The 21,457-nt window shown below is 52.8% G+C and overlaps 1 protein-coding gene across 1 annotated transcript in view; it reads left to right on the forward strand.

Moving 5' to 3' along the window:
• Positions 1-8,918: 8,918 nt before the first annotated feature.
• WNT7A (Wnt family member 7A) overlaps positions 8,919-21,457 on the forward strand; it is a 65,999-nt gene continuing 53,460 nt past the window's right edge. Inside the window, exons 1-2 of the mRNA XM_004442935.3 lie at positions 8,919-9,225; positions 14,150-14,376. Of these exons, the coding sequence (XP_004442992.1) occupies positions 9,155-9,225; positions 14,150-14,376 (298 nt within the window). The 5' untranslated portion in view covers positions 8,919-9,154. The remainder of the gene's footprint in view (positions 9,226-14,149; positions 14,377-21,457) is intronic.

Raw genomic sequence — 21,457 nt, forward strand, 5'->3', positions numbered from 1 at the left:
CTAGAATATACAACTATGTATTGGGGCTTTGGGGAGAATAAAAAAGAGAGAGAGGAAGATTGGCAACAGATGTTAGCTCAGGGCAAATCTTTCTCAGCAAAAAAAAAAAAAAAACAAGTTACAAGAAAACTCATAAAGACAGTTCAATGAGGTCAGGAGTAAAATTAATGAACAGAAGGAATACTTCACCAAAGATTTTGAAGCTCTAAAAAAACAAAACAAAAAAAAACAAATCCTGGGGATGAAGAGCACAATGAGATTTAAAAAAAAATAATGTAGAAAGCATAAAAAATAGAGCAGACCTTATGGAGCAGAGAATTAGTGACCTTGAAGATAGAAATATAGAAATGATTCAGGTAGAGGAGGAGAGAGAACTAAGATTTTTTAAAAATGAAGAAATTCGTTGAGAAATATCTGACTCAATTAGGAAAAGAAACATAAGGATTATAGGTATCCCAGAGGGAGAAGAGAGAGAGAAAGGAGCAGAGACCTTATTCAAAGAAACAATAGCTGAGAACTTCCCAAACCTGGGGAAGGAACTGGACATGCAAGTATATGAAGCTAATAGAACTCCTAATTACATCAATGCAAAAAGACCTTCTGCAATGCACATAATAGTAAAACTGTCAAAAGTCAATGACAAAGAAAAAATATTAAGAACAGCAAGACAGAAGAAAATAACCTACAAAGGAACCCCCATCAGGCTTTCAGCAGATTTCTTAGCAGCAACCTTACAGGAGAAAATGGAATGAAGTATCAAAAACTCTCAGCCAAGAATGCTGTATCCAGTAAAATTATCCTTCAGATAATGATGGAGAAATAAAAGCTTTCCATATAAACAAAAGCTGTGGGAGTTCATTGCCAGTAGACCTGCCTTACAAGAAATGATGAAGGGAACCCTCCTACCTGAAACAAAAAGGCAAAGGTTTACAAAGCTTGGAGCAGGGAGATAAATAGACAGACAAAATCAGAAAATTGCAGCCCTCTATCAAAATAGGTTAGCAAATGCTTAATTACAACATAAAAGATGAAAGAAAGCATCAAAAATAACTATAAACACTTGAATTTAGTCACAAACTCACAACACAAAAAAGAATACCCTGTGACAACAAAAACATTAGGGGAAGAGGAAAGGGATGGAACCTGCTTAGGCTAATAGAGATAAGAGGCTATCAGAAAATGGACTAGCTCATCTATAAAATCTTTATATGAACCTCATGGTAAACACAATACAAAAAATCAGAGCAGTGTCACAAATATAAATAAAGAGAAAAATGGAGGCCCCCATTCTTGGCTGGGGTGGGGAGGTGTGGGGGTGGACACAAAGGGAATGAATAGTTAACTTTTATTAAGCACCCATTATGTGCCAGACACTCAGCTGGATGCTGGGCAAGTGACTGAACCTCTGAACATCTCAGCTTTCTCTTCTGGAAAATGAGGATGTTATGAGAGTACATGAGATTAATTCGAGTACTCATTTATCCAACCATCATCCATTGAGGGCTGACTATGTGCCAGCCATCATTCTACGAAATGCAGCAGTGAAGTGACAAATATCTCTACCTCATAGGGCTAAGAGTGCAGCAGGGAAAAACATAAAAATAAGTCAACAAACAAATATATCATGTAAAGTCAGAGGGGGTGGCAGTAAGTGCCAGGAAGCTGAATAAAGCCAGAGGAAGAGACGGTCTAGAGAGTTCCGTGAAGGGGCAGTATGGATGCTCAGGGACCACTTGAATGAAGTAAAACTATCTGGGAGAGGAGTGTTTCCAGGGAGCAAAGAAACAAAAAGCGTCCATCAGGGACCTCCACATGCTATATGGACATAGCAGGTGCTTAATAAATCCTGCATGCTCCCATAGTTCAGAGAGAGGGGCCATTTCCTTCTTTTACCAGATGCACCATCTCTGTGTCGCTACTGCTCCCCAGCGTGGGAATGTGGCCTACAGCTACTACCTCATCTCGTCCCACTTGCTCCCATCCTGGGAGAGAGGACCTGGAGATCCACAGCCCCAAGCAGGAGGAGGAGGAGGGGAGCTTCCATGGGAGAGGCTGCACAACTCCGATCAGCCTGACATGCACTGGGAAGCTCCCCAAGTGGAGACTGCGGTGCCAGTCACAAGGGGGCTGAATGCTGGGCAGCCCCAAAATAATAGAGGCTCACCTCACTTGTGAAAACCCACATGGGACTGTGTCACTGCCTAGCTCAGACACAGGTGACACGGGCGGCTTCCCACATCTACAGGCTTTTGCGATTGACTCCTGAACAGCTTCTGCAACCTTCTTTCCAACTCCTCCTCTTCGTGACTCTTTGCTCTCCACAGGCTGGTTACCCTGGGGTCCTGTGAGCATCAGCTGAGTGTCTCAGCCACGGGCCCTCCTCTGGTAGTGCTCATGTCAGGTGAGGGGGGCAGACCAACACACAGGTAAAGGTGATGCAGCGTGATGGCTGCTGTGACAGGGGCCAGCATGAGGGCTATGAAGATAAATATCCCAGGTGCAGGACTTGGCCAGGGATGGCTTCTGGAGGAGAACTGAATCTTAAAGGGTGTTTTCATTATTCAGTTCTCAGCACATGACTCCTCTTCAGAGAGGCCTTCTCTGTCCACACTAGCCGAGATTCCCCACCAAGCCACTCTCTGTCACAGCTCCTTATTTAAGCTGAGCTGGGATGGTGAGCAGGACACTGCGCTGGCCCCTGACCTCGTGGAGCTCCCCTTCCAGGGCAGGGAGACAGACAAGGAAGAAACGATGTGCACAGAGATAAAGGCGGGGTTCCCCATAGTGGCTAGTGCTGTAAAAGAGTAAAATGGGTGAAGGGAGAGAAGGCGGCTGGAAATGAGTCTCGTTGAGATTGAGTGGCCTGGGAAGGCGTCTCTGAGGAGGTGACATTTCAGTGACTTTCTCAAAGCCACACAGAGAAGTGACGAAGCTGAGAGAAGAACCTCATTCTGTTGGCTTCCACACAAGAGCTTTGGCCCCATGCCCCGTGTCCCCAGTGCTCCCTCCTGCTAAAAAAGCCCACATTTTTCAGGCAGCCTTCCCCAGATGCAAATCACTGGGCTCCTGGCTCGAGGGAATTTCCACTCCTCCTGGCTGTTTCCAGCAGCTCCAAATACTTGAGTAAAGGAACTCTTTTTCTCTGGTTGGTGTTGCTCAAGTTTCCTTATAGGCACAAATGAAGAAAATGAAAGAAGTGAATACAAATGAGAAGATTCTACAAACTCAACCATGGCACCATCAACGGAGACTGTCTTAAAGACGGACATCCTATCCTGATCAGTGGTGGCACCATGTGGTGGCTGTGGCCTCCCCGTTAATCTAATGTTACAAATGCGTGCACGGCACTCAGTCTGTTCCAGGCAGCATTCTAAGCACTTGACATGTAGCATCTCAAACCTCACAACAACCCTGGGAGGTAGAAACTGTTACCACCCCGGGTTTACAGATGAGTAACTGAGACAAGTAGAGATTTAGGCCCCAGAGATAACACATGGCAGAGCCAGATTTAAACCCCTCTAGAGCTCTCGTTTACAGCAGTGTCTGGTAACTGGCAGAGCTCAGGCATGTGAGCAATCATTGTTAACACGGGCCCTGGGACCCAAGCAGCCTCTCCTTCTGTATCCAGCAGGGGGAACCAAAGCCCCGGCCCCCTGTGGCCCTGCCCCAGGCATGCTTGCTGTGGCGGAAAGTGGAGCAGCACTGAAGAGAGATGCCCTTCTCTTCCCTGGATCCAGGCAGAGGGAGACAAGAGGGGAGAAAGACTCTGGGTTAGCATAGCTCTGCCAAAGAAGAACTTTCTGCAGTGGGTCCCAGTGAGTCATGAAACAGTTATTTGCACCTGGCTCCAGGTCTTGGGATGAATCAGATATGGTTTCCCCTTGGAGGACCTTCCAGTCAACTGAAAGATTAAATGACCTGGAAATTATCAGCCTCAGAGAAAGTCCAACAGTTTTTAAACTGTCCTGGATCATGCAGCTATTAAGTGGCAGAGCTGGGATTCAGACGCAAGCTTATTTGACCCCAAAGTCTATCGTCATTTTATCAAGCCATGGTCCTCAGTTGATGCAAGCCCCGTGCTGAGTGCTGGGGATACAGAGATGCAGAAGACAGGGCCCTGTCCGCAAGGAGCTCACATTCTAATGGAGGAGGGAGGGACGTGAGCCCAGACATCATTTGAGATGGGAAGGGCTCTGCTAGGATCAGCTCAGAGGCCATGGAGCACAAAGGAAGACATGTATTAAAATGTGCTCTCTTCAAAGGAGGGGGTCATGTGTGTTCTGTTTATTGCTGTATCCGGTACCCGGCAGAGGGCCTGGCACACTTTAATCCTCAATAAATGTTTGATGAATGAATGAACAAGGAAGAGACCAAGTGCCTAGGACAGAGGCAAGGTTAATCAAGGAAGGCTTTCAATGATTTCGTATTTGGGTGAGACTTGAAGGATGAGGTAGGAGTGTGCCAGGTGGAAAAGAGGGGGAAAGGCATTCCAGGCACATGCAAAGGAATAACAGGGTGGAGAAACGGTCTCTCAACTTTTTAAAAAATTACGACACATAATATACACACATACACAATATACACACAATATATACACACAATTAGAACCTTATTATGTACTATGCCCTCTGTTATTTTCTGGTCTATTTCCACTTTGTAAATGTTAGTGATAACTTTCTAATTTGTTGTGATATGGGCACAGGGGATTTGGGAAAAGTGGAGGCTGGAAGGATAATTTGGAGCCAGACTGTAAAGATCTTCAGATGCTGGGGTGATGAGTTTGGACACTTTTCAGTCCTTGCCTCCCCTGCAAGGTCTGACCTTGCAAACTCTCTGCTCCTTCTCTAGCTCTTTGAGTAACTTCCTGCCTGCGCCAGCTAGTCTTCTTCAGTTGCCTCTAGCTATTCCTTTTCCCGAGCTGGTTCTTTAAAAGGTTCTATGTTCCTGGGGCTCTGTGCTGAGCTCTCCCTACTCGTCCTTCTCAGCCTCTTGTGGCATCCCAGCCTTGGTTTGAATGACTGCCCACCTCTAGCTGTGGAGACCCCAGTCACCCTCAAAAGCCCACACCCTCCCTCCTGAATGCCCGGCACACACATTCAGCTGCCCCTTCAGTGACCTACAGACATCAAACTTGGCACCTCCAAAACCAAGTTCATCCCCCTCAGACCCGCTCCTCCTGTCCCACCTCCATGTTGTCCTCCAGCCACACCATCTCACAAGACAGAACCCTGTCCTCTGGGGCCTCTGCATCCTGTCCATTCTGCCTTCAAATCAGCTCTCACATCCATTCACTTCTCTCCTTGCCGTCTGCCACCATCCTTGTCTGGGCTGGCCCTGGACTGGGCCTTTTCTCCCCTGGATGACTGTTGATACCTCCTGCTGTCAGCTCCTGCCCCCTTCTATTGGTTCCCCATAGCAGCCACCGTGAACCTTTGGAAACATAAATGGAATTGTGTGACACGACTGCTCCCATTTATGATAAAACCTGAACTTATTAATATGCCCTAAAAGTATCCCCAGATTCCCTCTTGGGTCTCCTCTCTGCAACTCTCCCCCACCTCCATTCCCTCCAATGCTCCATTCTCCAGGCCCCTCGGACTCCCATGGGCCCTGCTTCCTCTTGCTTCAAAAACTCTACCTGGTTAACCCCAACTTATTCCTTCTGGAGCCCAGTTTAGGAACACCTCCTTCAGGAAGGCTTCCCTGTTCCACTCAGTCTGGATTTGGAGCCCAGTGCCTGTGTTCCCACAGGCCTCTGCATCCACTATCTTGATGCCTAACAACTTCTTTTCTATTGCAGTGGCCCAAGTCTCTCTTTTCCATTAGATGGGTGGCATAATTGAGGGGATAAGAGCAGATGCTGAAGCCGAAACTCCATAGGTTCAAATCCTAGCTCTGCCATGTGCTGTGAGAGATTGGAACTTTATTTAGTCCCTCCATGACTCACTTTCCCCATACTATAAAATAAAGAGAGCTATGATAATAATAGTAATAATAACAACAACAACAACAAGAGCATCAATCTTATAGTGTTGTTAGGGAATGAAATGAGTTAATATGCTGAAGTTCTTAATGACAGTGTGTGGCACATAGTAAGCGCTACCCATGTGTTCCATAATGAGATCAGTCCTCAGACTATTTGTTCCAGGGGGCAGATACTGGATTAATTTGATGCACTGCTGTGTCTCCAGCACCTGTCCCAACATCCTGGTTATGAGTGTCTGCCAACATTTGTGACATGGATGGATCTTTGTTCTAAGAGAATGACAATGCAGATAGAAGAGAAAGGACACATCTGAGTGATGCTTTGGAGGTAGACTGCTCAGGTCTTGGCACTGACTGCATCTGTGGGAGACAGAAGGAGGAGGACGACGAATACAGAGGGAAGAACGTGGCTGAGACAGACCTTGTGACTTTCTCCCAAACCCTTGGCTGCTCCAGTCCCCCCATCCTCCCACCCCCCTGCCTTCATCTTTCATTGACACCTCCTTCCACGCAAGGACTCCAGCCAGCATGGGCTCATTGTTCCTTACTCTCTTCTCTCTTTCCCCCTCCCCCTCTCCACTGAGTCCTCCCAAGTCCTGTCAGTGCTGCTTGTGTCCCAGGTCCAGCATCCTCCCTCCTCTGTGCACCCCACTTCCACCCTACTGTTCTAGTTACAATTGCTGTGTAACAAGTGACCCCAAAACATAGCAGCATAAAACAGTTTCATCATACTCACAAATTATGGGGCTTGGGAATTTGGGCAGGGCACACTGGGGATGACTACAGAAGCCACTGTCTGCAGTGCCTCAGCTGGGAAGACTCAACAGCAGGGATGACTTGATGGCCGGGGGCTGGGATCGTCTGGAGGCTCCTTCACCCACATGTCTGCCACCTGGGCCGGGTATCTCCAATGGTGAACTCAACCGGGACTGTGGACTGGAACACCTACACGTGCCCCTACATGTGCCTGGGCTTCCTTACAGCATGGCAGCCTCCAGACCTCTTCCATAGTGGCTCAGGGCTCCAGCAGGAGTGTTCCAGCCAACAAGGCAGAAGCTGCATTGCCTCTCATGACCTAGCCTTGCAAGCCTTGCTGCATCACTTCTGCCATACCTTATTGGTCGAAGCCCTCACAAGCCCATCCAGATTCAAGCAGGGAAGCACAGACAGCCCACCTCTCAATGGGAGGCTTGGCGAATAATTTTGTGACCATGTTTTAAAACCACCACCTGAACTGAAACCAGCACTATCTAGTACCTGGACCCGTGGTGTAGTCTCCTTTCTGGTCTGCCTGGCTCCACTTTGTCCAGCCCTATCTATCCACCCCAGTGGATTCTCCACAGGGCAGCCAAGGGGAGCTTGAACACACAAGAGAGGAGTCACCGTTTCTTCATATCCCTCCAATGTCTTCCCACCAAACTTTCCACTGAAATCTAAGCTCCTTGACATGCCCACATAACTCTGTGGGATCTGCACACCCCATCTCCTCCCTCCCACATCACTGGCCCTCTTTCTCTTTCTTGAGCACAGCCCCAGGGCTCATGCCCACCTCTGAGCTTTTCACTGTGGTCCTCCTTCCTGAAGTGCTGGGCCTCCAGGTCCCGTGTCCTTCAGATCTCAGCTGGAATGCCACCTCCTCAGATCTAAAATAAACCCTCCAGCAACCAGTGTTGTCTCTGCCATCACTCTGTTTTATTATCTTCACTTGTCCCTGTGATGTCTGAAATTATGTGTTTGTTTCCTTCTGGTTTGTCTCCCTCACCAGCTCCAAGAGAGAAGGACCCTTGTCTTTCTTGTTCCTTGTCGTGTCCACAGTGTCCCCCATGGTGCCTGGCACAGACATTTGTGGAATGTGAATGAATTCATGACAGTGGCTTTCAGGGAACATGTGTACGATTTAGAAAAACAATTCTGAAGGATAGGCAGGCCTGGTGTGGGTCGGGGAGGTGGGGGGGGGCGGTGGCTTACTAGGGTCAGACACGTCTTGTTTCCAATCTGGCTCTGCCACTCACTAGCTAGTGACTTTGGGAAAACATCTTCTGGTCCCTGGGCCTCAATTTCTTCAGATGAAACCTGAGTCCAACAGCCCCTAGCTCACTGGACTGGGGTGTATACCACAGAAAGTGTTCAGCTCCTCTGGTCAGCTAGGAAGCTGTCCCCTGGAGTGAGGCCGAGCTGCACCACCGACCTCCCCCGCCAGGTGTCGCCGCGAGAGCGCGCTGAGCGGCCAGCTGCGCACGGCGCTCTCGGGCGGTTGGGGCGCCCCACGTCTTGCTTCCGTGCGAGGCATCCAGGCCTCAGCCCGACTCCGACTGTCCGCTAGGAGCGGGATTCCAGAGGAAGCTGACCCACCTGGGCACCCACCTGCCATCCACCCTCTAATAGACGGGGGTGGGAGAGGAATATACTGAGCCAGTTATCCGCGCTCCGCCAGTAGCCCAGCGGAAGGGGGCGCCCTCCCCGAAGTCGGCCTTGGAAGCCCAGGGGAAGGCGAAACCGGGGTGCGACCTAACAACCCCCAGCTCCGAATGCTCGGCCAGGCGCGGCGGAACGGGGAGGCTGACCAGTGCTCATGGCTTCTCGGCCGAGCCCTGAGCGCCCTCAACCCGAGGGCAGTCTCTGGGCGCCCACTCGCCCTGCAACTTTTGAGTTAGCGACGGGAAGGGGTCGAGCGGACTCCCACCACCCCCCACCCGGCTCCGCGCCCCGGAGCCGGGAGGGGGCGCCGAGGGAGCGCGAGGGGCAAGGCGCGGGCGCGCGCCTGGAGCAGGCGGCCCGGTCCCACGGGCGCGGGGGCGCAGGGCGGGCGCTCGGGGAAGGCGGGCGGGAGAGGGGGCGGGGGAGGGACAGGAGAAAGACGCGAGGGAGGGGCGGGGGCGGGCGGCTGCAGCGCCCCCGCACTCCCGCGTCTTGCACACTTGCACCGGCCGCTCGCGCGCAGCCCGGCGTCGCCCCGTGCCGCGCTCGCTCCTCCCTCCCTCCTCCCGCTCCGTGGCTCCCGCGCTCCCGGCGAGGCTCAGGAGCCGACCGCGCGGACGGGCGCACGGGCAGACGGCCCCGGGGAAGCGTCGGCCCGCGCCTCCCGGGCGGGCTATGTTGATTGCCCCGCCGGGGCTGGCCCGCGGGATCAGCACAGCCCGGCCCGCGGCCCCCGCGGCCAGTGGGGACTATGAACCGGAAAGCGCGGCGCTGCCTGGGCCACCTCTTTCTCAGCCTGGGTATGGTCTACCTCCGGATCGGGTAAGGGCCGTACCCCCTACACGCGTGTCCCGGCAAAGTTGGCGTGGCCCGGGGAGAGGTCCCACCGCCTGCGGAGCTGCCGCCGGTCACCAACTTACTTGGACCCTCAGAGAGGGCGGGTGGGCGCGGTGCGGGAGCAGTGGGCGCACAAAGGCTCCCCGCAGGCGGGTGCCCCAGGGGCGCGCACAGCTCGAGAGACATGGGCAGGGGAACCGGCCAACCTGAGGACGTCCGATTCTGGAAGCCCCCAGAACCGGAGACAGCCGGTAAGGACGCTCCGGCTTGGGGAACTCTGAAGAGGGCTAGCTGCTGGAAAGGGTCAGCCTCTCCCAGGGGCCCTTCAGACCCGGGCATGGGAATAGCAGGTCCAGCAGGAACACCGAGCCGGGAGCCAGGACCACAACCGCTCCCAGGGAACTCAGCCCCCAGAGCCCGAGAGGAACTCTGTACACAGAGGCGCGGACACAGCCGCTCCTAGAGATAGGGCAGTCCCCGGGTGGCAGGCCGAGCCGCTCCGTGCAGCAGGGAACAGGTACCCAGAGGGAGGGACATTCGCTGGCAAAAACACAAACCGCTGCTCAGAGCCCTGGCACCACCTGAATTCCAAGGACCCTCGGGCTCCCAGAGCCCTTTCCCAGGCCAAGAGCACCGCGCCTCCCACTCCCAGCAAACACACACAATAGGTAGGACGAGAGATGGCCTGAGACACCCAGGGAGACAAGCTCGCAGAGCCAGCGCCAGAAAGAGGCGGGACACCCCGCCCCCTAAGACTGGGCACCCGAGTCCGCCGGCGCGCCCGCGGAGCAGCCCTCCCCGCTTCACCCCGGCATTGCTATGGAGGTGGGGCCCGGGGCGGCGCTCTGCCTGGAAGGTGGGAGGAGGTGGCTCGGGGCGCATCTTGGAGGTGTATTTGCACGGCCAGTCACTCTTTGTAGTTAGGAGATAATGCGCGTGAAGCACGGAGGGGTGGGGAGTGGGGGGTTTTAGGGATTGACAGAGGTTCTGGCGCTAAAGGGCCACCTTGGCACGTTTCACACAACCTGCTGCCCCATCCCCAGCAGGGAACCTCCCCACCGCTCCGCTCCGGGAGGGGCGGACTGCGGGGGTGCGGCGAGGGGGTGTGCGTGGCACGTCCTTTGTGTTTTGTCACTACCGCTCTCCCCTTTCCCCACTCGCGGCTCTGGAGCCGGGCTTTCGCAAGTTGACCGGCCCTGGCGGCGAGCAGGTGCGCAGGGAGGGGACGAGGCGGCCCGCCAGCCGCGACCGCGGGCCGAGCGGCGAGCGCGGACGCAGCGGCGGCTGCGGGGCTAGCGCGCTGCCTGCCTGCCGGTGTGTTTTAAGTGTTATTGATTCGCCCGCGTCTGGGTGGTTTTTTTTCCCCCCCTGCTTTAATCTTCATCTTGGCCCGCGCCCCGCCGCCTCGCGCGCATCCAGCATCCAGGAAGCCGGCCGAGCTGATTGGCGCTGGCCGCGTGTGGCTTTATCTCCTTTTTAATTAGAAGCGGGGCGGAGGGACCGGGGAGGGAAGAGAAAAAGGGAAAACAACAGAAAATAACCTCCCCTGGCCGCCCTGCCCGCCAGCCCGCCCGACCTCCTGGCGGCGCCGAGACCTCATTGGCCCCGCGGGGGCCCAGCTGCCCCGGGGCGAGGGAGCCACGGAGGGCGCCGGCCTTCCGCCCCGCCGCCGCCGCCGCCCTTCGGGGCGGGGAGAGGTCTAGGCCGGAGGTGGAGTTGCAGGGTGATTTGGGGCCAGGCCCTGCTGCTCCCTGGGCCTCGGGTTATCCATCTGTAAAATGGGCGTGAGAGGTAAAGGCCCAATGTCCCTAAGAGGCCTTCTGGGTCCCCAGATGTGGCTGGTTCCTCCCTGCTGAGGACTGATGGCAGGGCGTCTCTGGTATTCCTATTTTATTTGGATAGTTCCAAGGGACTCCAGTACTAGCCCCTAGTAACAAGCAGATCCAGTAGTAATAATGACGACAACAGCTGCACATTTATGGAGTACTCGCCGTGTGCCTGGCACCTACTAGGCACTTTCCATGTTCTAACACATCTCATTTTCACAGCAGCCCTATGCGGGGAGGACTAATTATCAATATCTTCATTTTATCCATGGAAAAGCTGAAGTACAGAGAGGGGATGTAACTTGCCCAAGGTCACACAGCTAGTAGGTGAAGGAAGCTTAGATGGCACCCTAGGCCTGACCTCTTAGCTGCTAGACTATTGTTCCTATAAACTTTTGACCCTAATATATCATTACACTCTCTGCTGGTGTAGGAGTTTCCTGGTGGTCAGCTTGGTGTTCAGAGGTTCCTCCTGACTTGTGGCCAGAACATCTCCATTTGACTTAATCTTTCTCTGCCACCTCTTCCTCAAGCATTTCAAACGTTCTAGCTCTCTATCAGCCTCTCCTTTAATGGCTAAGATGAAGGGCTGAGAGCTCTCCCCCGGCTCCTGTTTGAGATTGTCACCTGCTCACCTCCAGGGATCAGTCTCTGTGAGCCTTAGTTTTCAGATATGTGAAATGGATATGGTGATTCCCATCCAACAGGGCTGTTTAGAAAGGTCGCATGCGCTACTGTTTGTGCAGTACCCGCCAGGCTGCCTTGACACATAGTCGGGATGCTGCAGAAGCTCACGGAGGCATTCAGCGCCTATTTGGGGGCACCTGCTATGTAACAGGTGCTCACCCCGGGTGACACTTTTGAAGCTCCACAATCCGTTCATTTGGTAGCTGTTTAGTGAACTGGCAGACAGCCTCCCTGCCTTCAAAGAGCTCATGGTCTAATGAGAAAGTCACTAAACAAGTGAGCAAGCAAATTAAAAACAAATGCATACATTAAAATATTGTAGAGGACTGTGAGTCATCAAGAGCATTAAGTAAACAAAACAGAGATTGTGATGGAAAGAGGAGGGGTGGGGTGGGAGACAGGTTCCCTTAGCTGGGGCGGTCAGGGAGGTGACCCTTGAGGTCATGTGAATAATGGCAAGAAGCCAAGCATGTGCAGCTCAGGGGGAGAGAGAGCTTCCAGGGAGAGGGACCAGCAAGGACCAAGGGCCCGAGTCAGGAAGAGGGCTGGTGTGAGGCAGCAGCAGAGGGAAAGAGGGCAGGAGTGGTCAGTTATGTGCTTGGAGAGGAGCAGGGTCCCCTCATCTCTGGTGCTGTTGGTACCGGGGAGTCTCACTTTAAGAAATCTCAATTCCAGAACAACTTCCCATAGCTGAACCCAGGATGGAAAGCATGAGGCACTCAGCCCAGTGGCTGGCGTGGCCCTTAATAAATGGAAGCTCTTATTATTACAACCAGAGTGAGGCATCAGGAGTGAGGTCTTCTCTTTAAAGGTACTCTCGATGACATTTAAAGGCGTATATAAAAGAAAGCTCTAGACAAGGGGCCCATCTTTCTGTGAAGTGAGGGCTACCTGCATCATCAGGGTTACCAGTGGAGCCTGTTTGGGGTTGTCTTGATATTAGGAAATGGCCGCACCCTCAGGCCAGATACCCACGAGTCACACTGATGCCTGTCTTTCCCTTAAACCCTTCCTCATCCCTCCCCTCAGCTCCACCCTGTCTATCACCCCATCAGCAAGTTTGGTCAGCTCCATCTGCAGCCACCCCCCCCCCCCCCCACTGCCACCAAGGCCAAGCCACCACCACCTCTGGCCTGCCCACTCTCACTGCTCCCGCTCTGGCACCCCATAGGCCTTTCCACCCTTGGGGCTGAAGCATGGGACCATGTCAGTATCCTTCTGATAGCCCTTCAGTGCTTCCTGATGTACCTGAGAAAATTCTAGCCCTCAGCCAGCTCTTCTTCTGAGACTCTCCACTCCTCAAGCATTGGTTCTGCGTCAGCTTCTGTGGATTCCTTCTGCTCCTTGGTGATCCCAAACTTGTTCCCCTCCCAGGACTTTGCACTTTCTGTTCCCTCTGCCCAGAATACTGTTCCCCAGACCTTCCAACAGCTGGATCCTGCCATTCAGGTCTCCGCTGCACTGTTGTTCCTCAGGGAGGCCCTCCTTGGCCACCTCAACTAAAGTGGCCCCTCTCCCTTCCCTCCCAAACCAACCTACCCCTAGCTGCCATCACAGCATCTTCGTTTACTTTCTTCATAGTGCACGTCACTGTCTGAAATGGCCTGTTGTATTCATTTGTGACACGTGCATTGTCTCCCTCAAGGGCAGGGCCTGACCCATCTCCCAGCAGGGTGCCTGGCACGTGCTAGGTGTCCAGGATGCATCTGTGCAGCAAATGAGTTAAGGAGATAGGAACTCTCACCTGAAGAGTCAGAAGCATCCTCTAGGCCAATCATGTCCAGAGTGGGTTATACATACCCCATTGGCACACAGGAAGACAATGCTAGAACGTCTGTTTACAATTGCTTTTTAAAGATTTCTTTTTGATAGTAAATCATTTACTTACATTCCAGAGAATATATATAACATGTATGAACAGCTGTTTTTTTTTTAATGGACGTCTGTGCACCCACCACCCTTTCAGAGGCAATTGCTCTGTGACACTGGGTGGTTTTCATTCCCTTGCTTGCCTTTGCAATTTTACCACACAGAGGTGATTCCTAGACAATATCTCATTTTGCATGATTTTAAACCTCATCTTAGTTGAATTCTGCCATAAATACGAAGGCAACTTGCTTAGTTCTTTCACCATTGTTTGTGACATACATCGTCATTTTTTTGTATCCCAAAAGGAGATCAAGCCTCACTAATGTTGAATATACACATTGCACAAGTACTGATGTGGAATTATAAATGAATAAACATGGGTTGGGGGTGCAGTATCAAAAAGTTGGGAGACCTCTGCTGGGAGCAACAGGCTGGGGTGGCCAGGGCCAGATACCCAGGGAGGGCCTGTAGGCCGTGCTGCCACCTTGCTGGGCTAATGCTCCATCTCTCTGTGTCCCCTGCTCCAGTGGTTTCTCCTCGGTGGTAGCTCTGGGTGCCAGCATCATCTGTAACAAGATCCCAGGCCTGGCTCCCAGACAGCGGGCGATCTGCCAGAGCCGGCCCGACGCCATCATCATCATAGGAGAAGGCTCCCAAATGGGCCTCGACGAGTGTCAGTTTCAGTTCCGCAACGGCCGCTGGAACTGCTCGGCGCTAGGGGAGCGCACCGTCTTCGGGAAGGAGCTCAAAGTGGGTATGTGCTCACCCAGACACCCCGTGCAGGGTCTTACAGGCCTGTAAGACACCCTTGGGAGCCCTCTGGGACCCTTTCACCTGCCCCATGCTAGAATGCCCCCGATATGGGATCCTGAAGGTGCCAGACTTGAATTCTTGTCTCCTGAAGAGGATCAGCTCTCTGGTTTGAATCCGTACCCCCAGCCGTTTATGGCAAAATTGAAAACCAGTGCCCAAATGCCAACTGGCTGATACAGTGCTGATGTTGTTTTTTTAAATTGAAGCCAAAATTTCAAAATCAGCTGTTTCACCTAAAGATATGAATTTCTGGCTTCTTTTGAAAAATTGGCAGATCTACCAATATCTTTCACATGTGCCCACATAGTTATAATGGGGCAGAGCTAAGAACACAGCTTCCTTTAGGTCGAGCCCCCCGGGCAGCCCATTCACTGCCACAGTCCCCACCACTCCCTATTATCCACCTTTATATGACTCCTCTGGCCCCTGTGGGCATTTGAATTTGCAACTCGTGTTTTATGGGAATTGTGTGTTGCTTGGACGTGCATGCACACACATACACACACATAGACATGCACGAAGTGGTGGGCCACACATTTGGTTTCCAGAGCTATCGTGAGAAAAGCCTGGTGGAAAGAGGATTGGTCGCCGGGAAGCCCCGATTAGTGTGGGGAAGGCCATGTTGTTTGTCTTGCTTGTGTGCGTCTGGACTGGGGGGTCAGGAACTCTGCAGGCTTGCTTCTGAGCTGTGAACTTCCGTGCAGGTCAGGTCGGCCTCAGGTCTCTTTGGGCTGGAGTGGTTTTCCCAGCCTGCTGGACTGCTCTAAGGTCATCCCTGAGTTCCCTCTCTCTCAGCCCCAACATCAGCAAATCCAATGGATATTGAAAAGATCCACCCAAAATCCAGTCACTTCTGCGTGTCCCTCCTTCCTCCCCTCAGGTCATGCAGCTGGCACCTCTGGGCCCCCAGGTTCTCCTCATTGCTCTGCTGTCCCCTGGCCATCCTGCAGACCCTCTTGCAGGCAGGGTCGGCTTTGTAAATGGACATCAGATTACGCAGTTTCCCCACTTAAAACCCTTCGGAGGCTTCCCCTCCTATCAGAATGAAATCCCAACTCATTGGGCCACTGCTGCCCTCTGCCCCCATCTGCTCCCATCTTCCCTCTCGCCTTGCCCACCCAGCCTTGTTCTGTTTCCCAAACACGCCACACTGGGTCCTGCTCTAGGGCCTCGGCACCATGCCTTTCTTCTCCCTCATATCCGTACCCCCAGGTTCCTGTTCTGTGTGCGCGTGGCTCCCTCCCAGCCTTTAGGTCCCTGGAGCCTTCCCTGATCCCCTGTCTAAAGTCCCCTCTCACCACAAAGCTCCATCCCATCAGCCAAGCACTTGGCACTGTCTGAATCTGTCCTCACCCGCTGGGAATGCCAGCTCTGTGAGGGCCGGGGCTCCCCTGCCACATTCACCACTGAATGTTTTCTTCCCCTTTCTTCTTGGAAGGAAGAACAGCATCATCTCAGTCCTGCAGCAGATCTTGTTTTGTCACCATCTTCTGTAGTCACCTTCTTCCTCACACCTGAGGGGACTGCAGAACAGGATCCCGGGGTCGGGGCCAAGTGGCACGGTGCGTGGTGGCCTCCTCCCGCAGGGCCCTGTCCAACATCTTTGTGGTTAGAACTTGCACCACCTGCCCTTCTTCTCCCTCTCCTCAGCCTCAGGGCTCGCATTCCAGGTGGAGAACTGAGGCCCAGAGAGAGGATGGAACTGCCCCACCTCACACGGGGAGGTGGCATCAACACTGGGACTCCAATTCAGGTCACTGAAGTCCCCGTCTTGTGAGCCCTCCCTGTTGTCACCTGTGGTTTTCCTGCCTTCTGCTCACAACCCCCCCCCCCCGCCCCCCATTTCTGGGACCCAGGCCTGGGCTCTGGCATTATTTTAAACATGTATCTTTGCTGACATATAAGATGTTGCAGATGAGGAAACAGAAGGCCTTGCCCAAGGTCAACAAAAGTGGGTGGCAGGGTCTCCAGGACTGGGTTGATCCCGGCACAGCTTGCAGTCTCGGAATAGCCAGCCCACTGGCTGCACTGTAATGGTGCCTGCTGGGGTGCGGCAGGAGGGCCACGGCGCAAGGGAGTCCCAGGACGAACGGCCCCTGCTGTCGAGCAGCCCCCCAGTAGGTCAGAGTTGTAGAACTGGGGAATCCACTGCAGGTGAGGTGGAGGAATACTGCCAGTGGACACTGCCGGTATCCCCCGGGGGAGGAGCAGAGGCTGGGGCGAGAGGAGGGCTTGGGTAGGCAGAGGTGGCCTCAGGAAATTCCAGCAAAGTGGGGAGCCAAGAAAACCCCATGGGGTAGTGATGCTAGGGCAACAGACACAGGGCCTGGAAGGGAGTGGGGGCCAGAGCCAGGAGATACGTGGGGTCAGCCTTGGCAGTTTCGGTTTCTAGGGTAGGAGCAATTGGAGAATTTTGTGCATGGGCATCACTGACAAAGTAAAATCACATCGTATGAAATTGCCACTATTCAATGATCTTTAGCCCTCACAAAGAGCAACATCATATGATTCAACCTAATGGGAATTCTGGAAGATTCATTAAAGGGTGGATACACCCTTGTATTATCAATATAGTCATCCATTGATTCACTCACGCATTCACCAAATATTTATTGAGGGTTCACTGTGGCTGGAGGCTGCTGTTCCAGCCCGTGTGGTCAGGGAAGGCCTCTGGATTTGTGAGGGAGGTGAGCCACAGGCATGTCTCAGGGAAGAGCATGCCAGGCAAAGGGAATGGCATGTGCGAAGGCCCTGAGGCAGTAATGTATTTGGCGGTTTGAGGAACCGCGAGGAGGCCAGTATGGCTGGAGTACAGCAAGAGAGGAGGAAGAGGGAGGCTCAGAGGTCAGAGAAGGAGCCAGGAGCTGGACAGTGTGACATCTGTCAGGCCAGGTCAGGGGTTTGGATTTTCTTCTGTGGGAACAGAGAGCAGAGGAGTGACAGGATTCGACTTCAGATTTAGTAGCATTGCTCTGGCTGCTGGGAATAGAGTGAACCACAGAGGGGCCAGGGTGGGAGTCAGGAGTCTGGTCTGGTCTGGTCTTCCAGGCAGGAGGTGACGGTGGCTGGGACCTGAGTGACAGCAGTGGAGATCTGCTTTGGAATTCAGCTGCCAGGATACAGGGAGACGCACAGCCTGAAAGCCACTTAGGAAGGAGTTACCTTACCCTGGGGCTTTTAGGGTCGTGGCGGTGGGAGCAGAGGAAGACGAGGTCAAGATGAGACCCCCGCGAGTCTGAGAAGCCACTTCACCCCTGAGCCTCGATTTCCTCACATGTAAACAGATATCCTGCTCAAAGACACCAAAAAGCAAGCCTCAAATTTAGGCTTTCTGGACTCTTCATCAGTGCTCTCCTGGCCATGGGGTGGTCTCTTGCTGGGAATAACCAGCCAAGAAGGGCCACCTTGTAGGGGTGAGGGATCAGGAGCATAGTGTTTGACTTTTGGAACTCTGGCCATCAAGTCCACACTCTGGACAGTGGGACACATCACCTACCTTTGAAGAGACTTCCCAGAAGCTCCAACCACACTTCTGCTTACATCTCATTGGCTAGAACTTAGTCACATGGCCACAGCTAGCTGCAAAGGAAGCTGGGAAATGTAGTCTTTTATTCATAGTGGCCATGAGACCAGCTAAGGATCTGATTGAAGAGGAAGGGCAGTTGGGGTGGGCAGGTAGCCCCTGGCATAGGTTCTCCATCCCATGCTGAGACCTGGAGGCTCATCTTTCACCCTCTCCTCAACCTCCACTCTGGTCCCCAGCTCTCCTTGTGCTTCGTGGCTCTGTCTCTCCTTCTGAGTGTGCTGGATTTTACTGCCTAGATCTGAGGAGAAGGCCATGGGCATGTACCAGGCAAGGCCCTCTGAGATGCTAGAAACTGAAACCCAATTTAAGCCAACTCCAGCAAAAAGGGGAATTTATGTATGCCTGAGTAACTGGAAAGTCAGGGATGGAGCTGACTTTCAGAATTTGGTCCTTTGGCCTGGACCAAAGGTGGTGTTGACTTCTGCCAACTCCAGAGCCGCCTCTTGGGGCAGCAAGATGGCTGTTGCAGCTCCATTGCCACAACTTCCAGGTTCATGTCCAGCAGGAAAGAGCCTTAGCCCTTCTCTGGCAGCACCTGCAAAAGTCCTAAGGTTCACCCTGATTGGACCAGCTAACACAGCTTGACTTTGGTCCTGTGTCCTTCCCAAACCAACCACAGTGGCCAAGGGCAACAGTGGTTTTTTTGGCCAGGCCTGTGAGCCCCACCCAGACCATCTCCCAGGGGAGAGGGATTGCTCATGAGTCTATTAATCTGCTAGGGCTGACATAACAAAGTACCACATTCTGGGCAGCTTAGACAGACATTTATACTCTCCCAGTTCTGGAAGCTGGAAGTCCAAGATCAAGGTGGCAGCAGGGCTGGTTTCTGTTGAGGCCTCTCTCCTTGCCTTGTCGACGGCCACCTTCTCCCTGTGTCCTCACAGGGTCCTCCCTCTGTGTGTGTCTGTGTCCTCATCTCCTCTTCTTATAAGGACACTCAGATTGGTTTAGGACCCACCCACCCTAAAGGCCTCATTTTAACTTAATTACCACTTTAAAGACCCTATCTCCAAATACAGTCACACTCTGAGGTACTGGGGATTGGGACTTCAACATATGAATTTGGGGGGACGCAGTTCAACCCATAACAACAGCCATAACAACTGAGGAGCATGGTCTGTGCTTTCGGGAAAGGCACGTGGGATGTGGTGGGTGCTCAGAGGTGCGAATCCCAGGTGGGAGGAGTGGCCTGAACAGTGGACATGGCCTTGATCTGGGTCTTGAAGTGTGGAAGAATTTCACCAGCCAGTGAAGGGGATCCCAGGCAGAGGGACCAGCAGGGCAAAGACATGGTTGCTAAGGGGATGGAGCACAGGGGTCTGCAGCCTCGGGAGGCAGAGGGTGGGCAGCCTCAGGAGAGATGACAGGTTGGCTATCAAGGATCTTAAAAGCCAGGGATCACTTGGGCATGGTGTGGAGGCCCACATCAGCTTCATCAAGTGCTACCCAGGCCCAGTGTGGCCCTTGGGACCTAAGAGAGCATCACCCCCCTCCAGGCTCTTCCTTTTCTTAAATAATACAATGAACCCCCTTGAATCCACCACCCAACACACCAGCTAGAACAAGGAAGGGTAGTTTACATGCACGCCTGTGAGCAACCCTCTCGCACCCCCTGCCCCTCCCAAGCCAAGCTTTCTCTGTACGACTCTTGGGTTTCCCATTTTTTGCTTGTTTATGTCTAATTTATTGATATATTTCCCAGAAATAAATTCTTTGGTTTTAGTTGTATTTAATTTTATAAAGAAGAGGCATCGTGCTATTTGCAATCTTTTGGAATTTAGTTTTTTTCATTCACTATTAATAAAACTCATCCAGGTTGTTCCTTGTAGCTATTGTTGATTCATTTCAGCTGTGGTAAATAGATCCCAATCTGTGCACCCACAGTTTTGGTTGTGGGGCCTCTGGGTTGTCTCTAAGCATTTGCTGTCACTCACAGTGCCACCATGGGCCTCCTTGTGCACCTGGTGTCCATGTGCTTGTGTTTCTCGGGTGTATACGAAAAGGAATGGCTGGTAGCCGGGTCTGAATCAACCTGACTTCCATAGTGATTGTGCCAGGTGCCATTCCCAGCAGCCTGCAGTGTAGCTCCATGGCCTGTCAACACTGCGATTGTCCAGACTTCTTCATTTCTGCTTAGGGGATGGGTGTAAAATGCTTTTTCACCGTCATCTTGATTTGCATTTCCCTGAGAAGTGATGGGGTGAAGTCTCTTCCTGTATCTACCAGCCGAGCCTGTTTACTCTTCTATGAGTTGCCTGTTCCTGCTTTTTGCTCATTTTTCTATTGGGTCTTGTATTCTCCCCTCAGGTCTGGCCATCGTGGTTGCATGGCGTCATGGTGCCGAGGCAAGAGGGCTGCTTCAGGCAGCACCCGGGGTGGGGGGGCGGTCATGTGGGCTTCACTCTCCTGTCACTCATCTTTTCATTGAGGATCTGTTGGTAGGGCCAGGAGCCAAGACAGCCCTCCCTCATACATTGCCTCCGTTGGTCTCATCCACCCGATAAAGGAGACGTATCCACCCACTTCACTGCTGGAGCCTGGATCGGAGCGAGGTGGAGCCTGGCCAGTCATGTGGCTGTTTTGTGGCAGGGCTGAGATCAGTAGTGAGCTCCCTGGTACTGGAGAGATTCTTCTGTTTGTGTGAGCCTGCACATTTGAGATCCTCAAGGTTACTGTGTACTTGAGAACCTTGTCTTATTGTGGGGCCATGGGGCAGCCAGGTGAGCACTGGCGTCATTCGCATGGCCAGGTCTCCATGCCGCCCCACCACTACCTTGCTGATGACTCTGCGTGAGAACATCACCCTTCTGACCTCAGTCTGCTCATCTGCAGAATGGGGGAGTCACACGGCCTATCTAATGGTATGCTGGGTTAGGGCCATCAGAGGATATCCCTTCAGCCTCTCCGGAGGCCCACATGCCTGCCTCATATGAAGACGAGCTTAAGGAATTGCGGATGCGTGCTCTAGATTTCATTCTTGATGCAGTAGAAGCTGTTGGTCCAATTTACTAATCTAAACTCACTATTTTGACTCTACCTCCAAAATGTATCCCCCAGTCTGTCCACTTCCCACCACCTCCACCACCACCTCCTGGTTCAAACCACTATCTTCAGCGAGTTGTCCCCCAGGCAATTGCATCAGCCTCCTAATGTACACCCGCCTCGTCAGTCCATGCAGCCATGCAGCACGTCATCTTCCCAGTGTCGCTCTGATTGTGGTGTCCCCTGGTGTAAAACCCGATAGTGGCTTCCCTTGCTCTGAGGATAAAATACCTACAGGTCTCTTGGTCCTTTACAGACTCTGTGACCTGCCTCCCGACACTCTCTCCACCCCAACCCTGCTGGACTCCGACCCTCGAGCATGCCAAAGTCCGTCCCACCTCAGGGCCTGTGCCCTGGCTGTTCCCTCTGCCTGATCCTCTTCTATCCTTCCATC

The sequence above is a fragment of the Ceratotherium simum genome, chromosome 5, assembly GCF_057802395.1.
Source record: "Ceratotherium simum simum isolate JZ-2026a chromosome 5, ASM5780239v1, whole genome shotgun sequence".
NCBI classification, from domain to species: domain Eukaryota; kingdom Metazoa; phylum Chordata; class Mammalia; order Perissodactyla; family Rhinocerotidae; genus Ceratotherium; species Ceratotherium simum.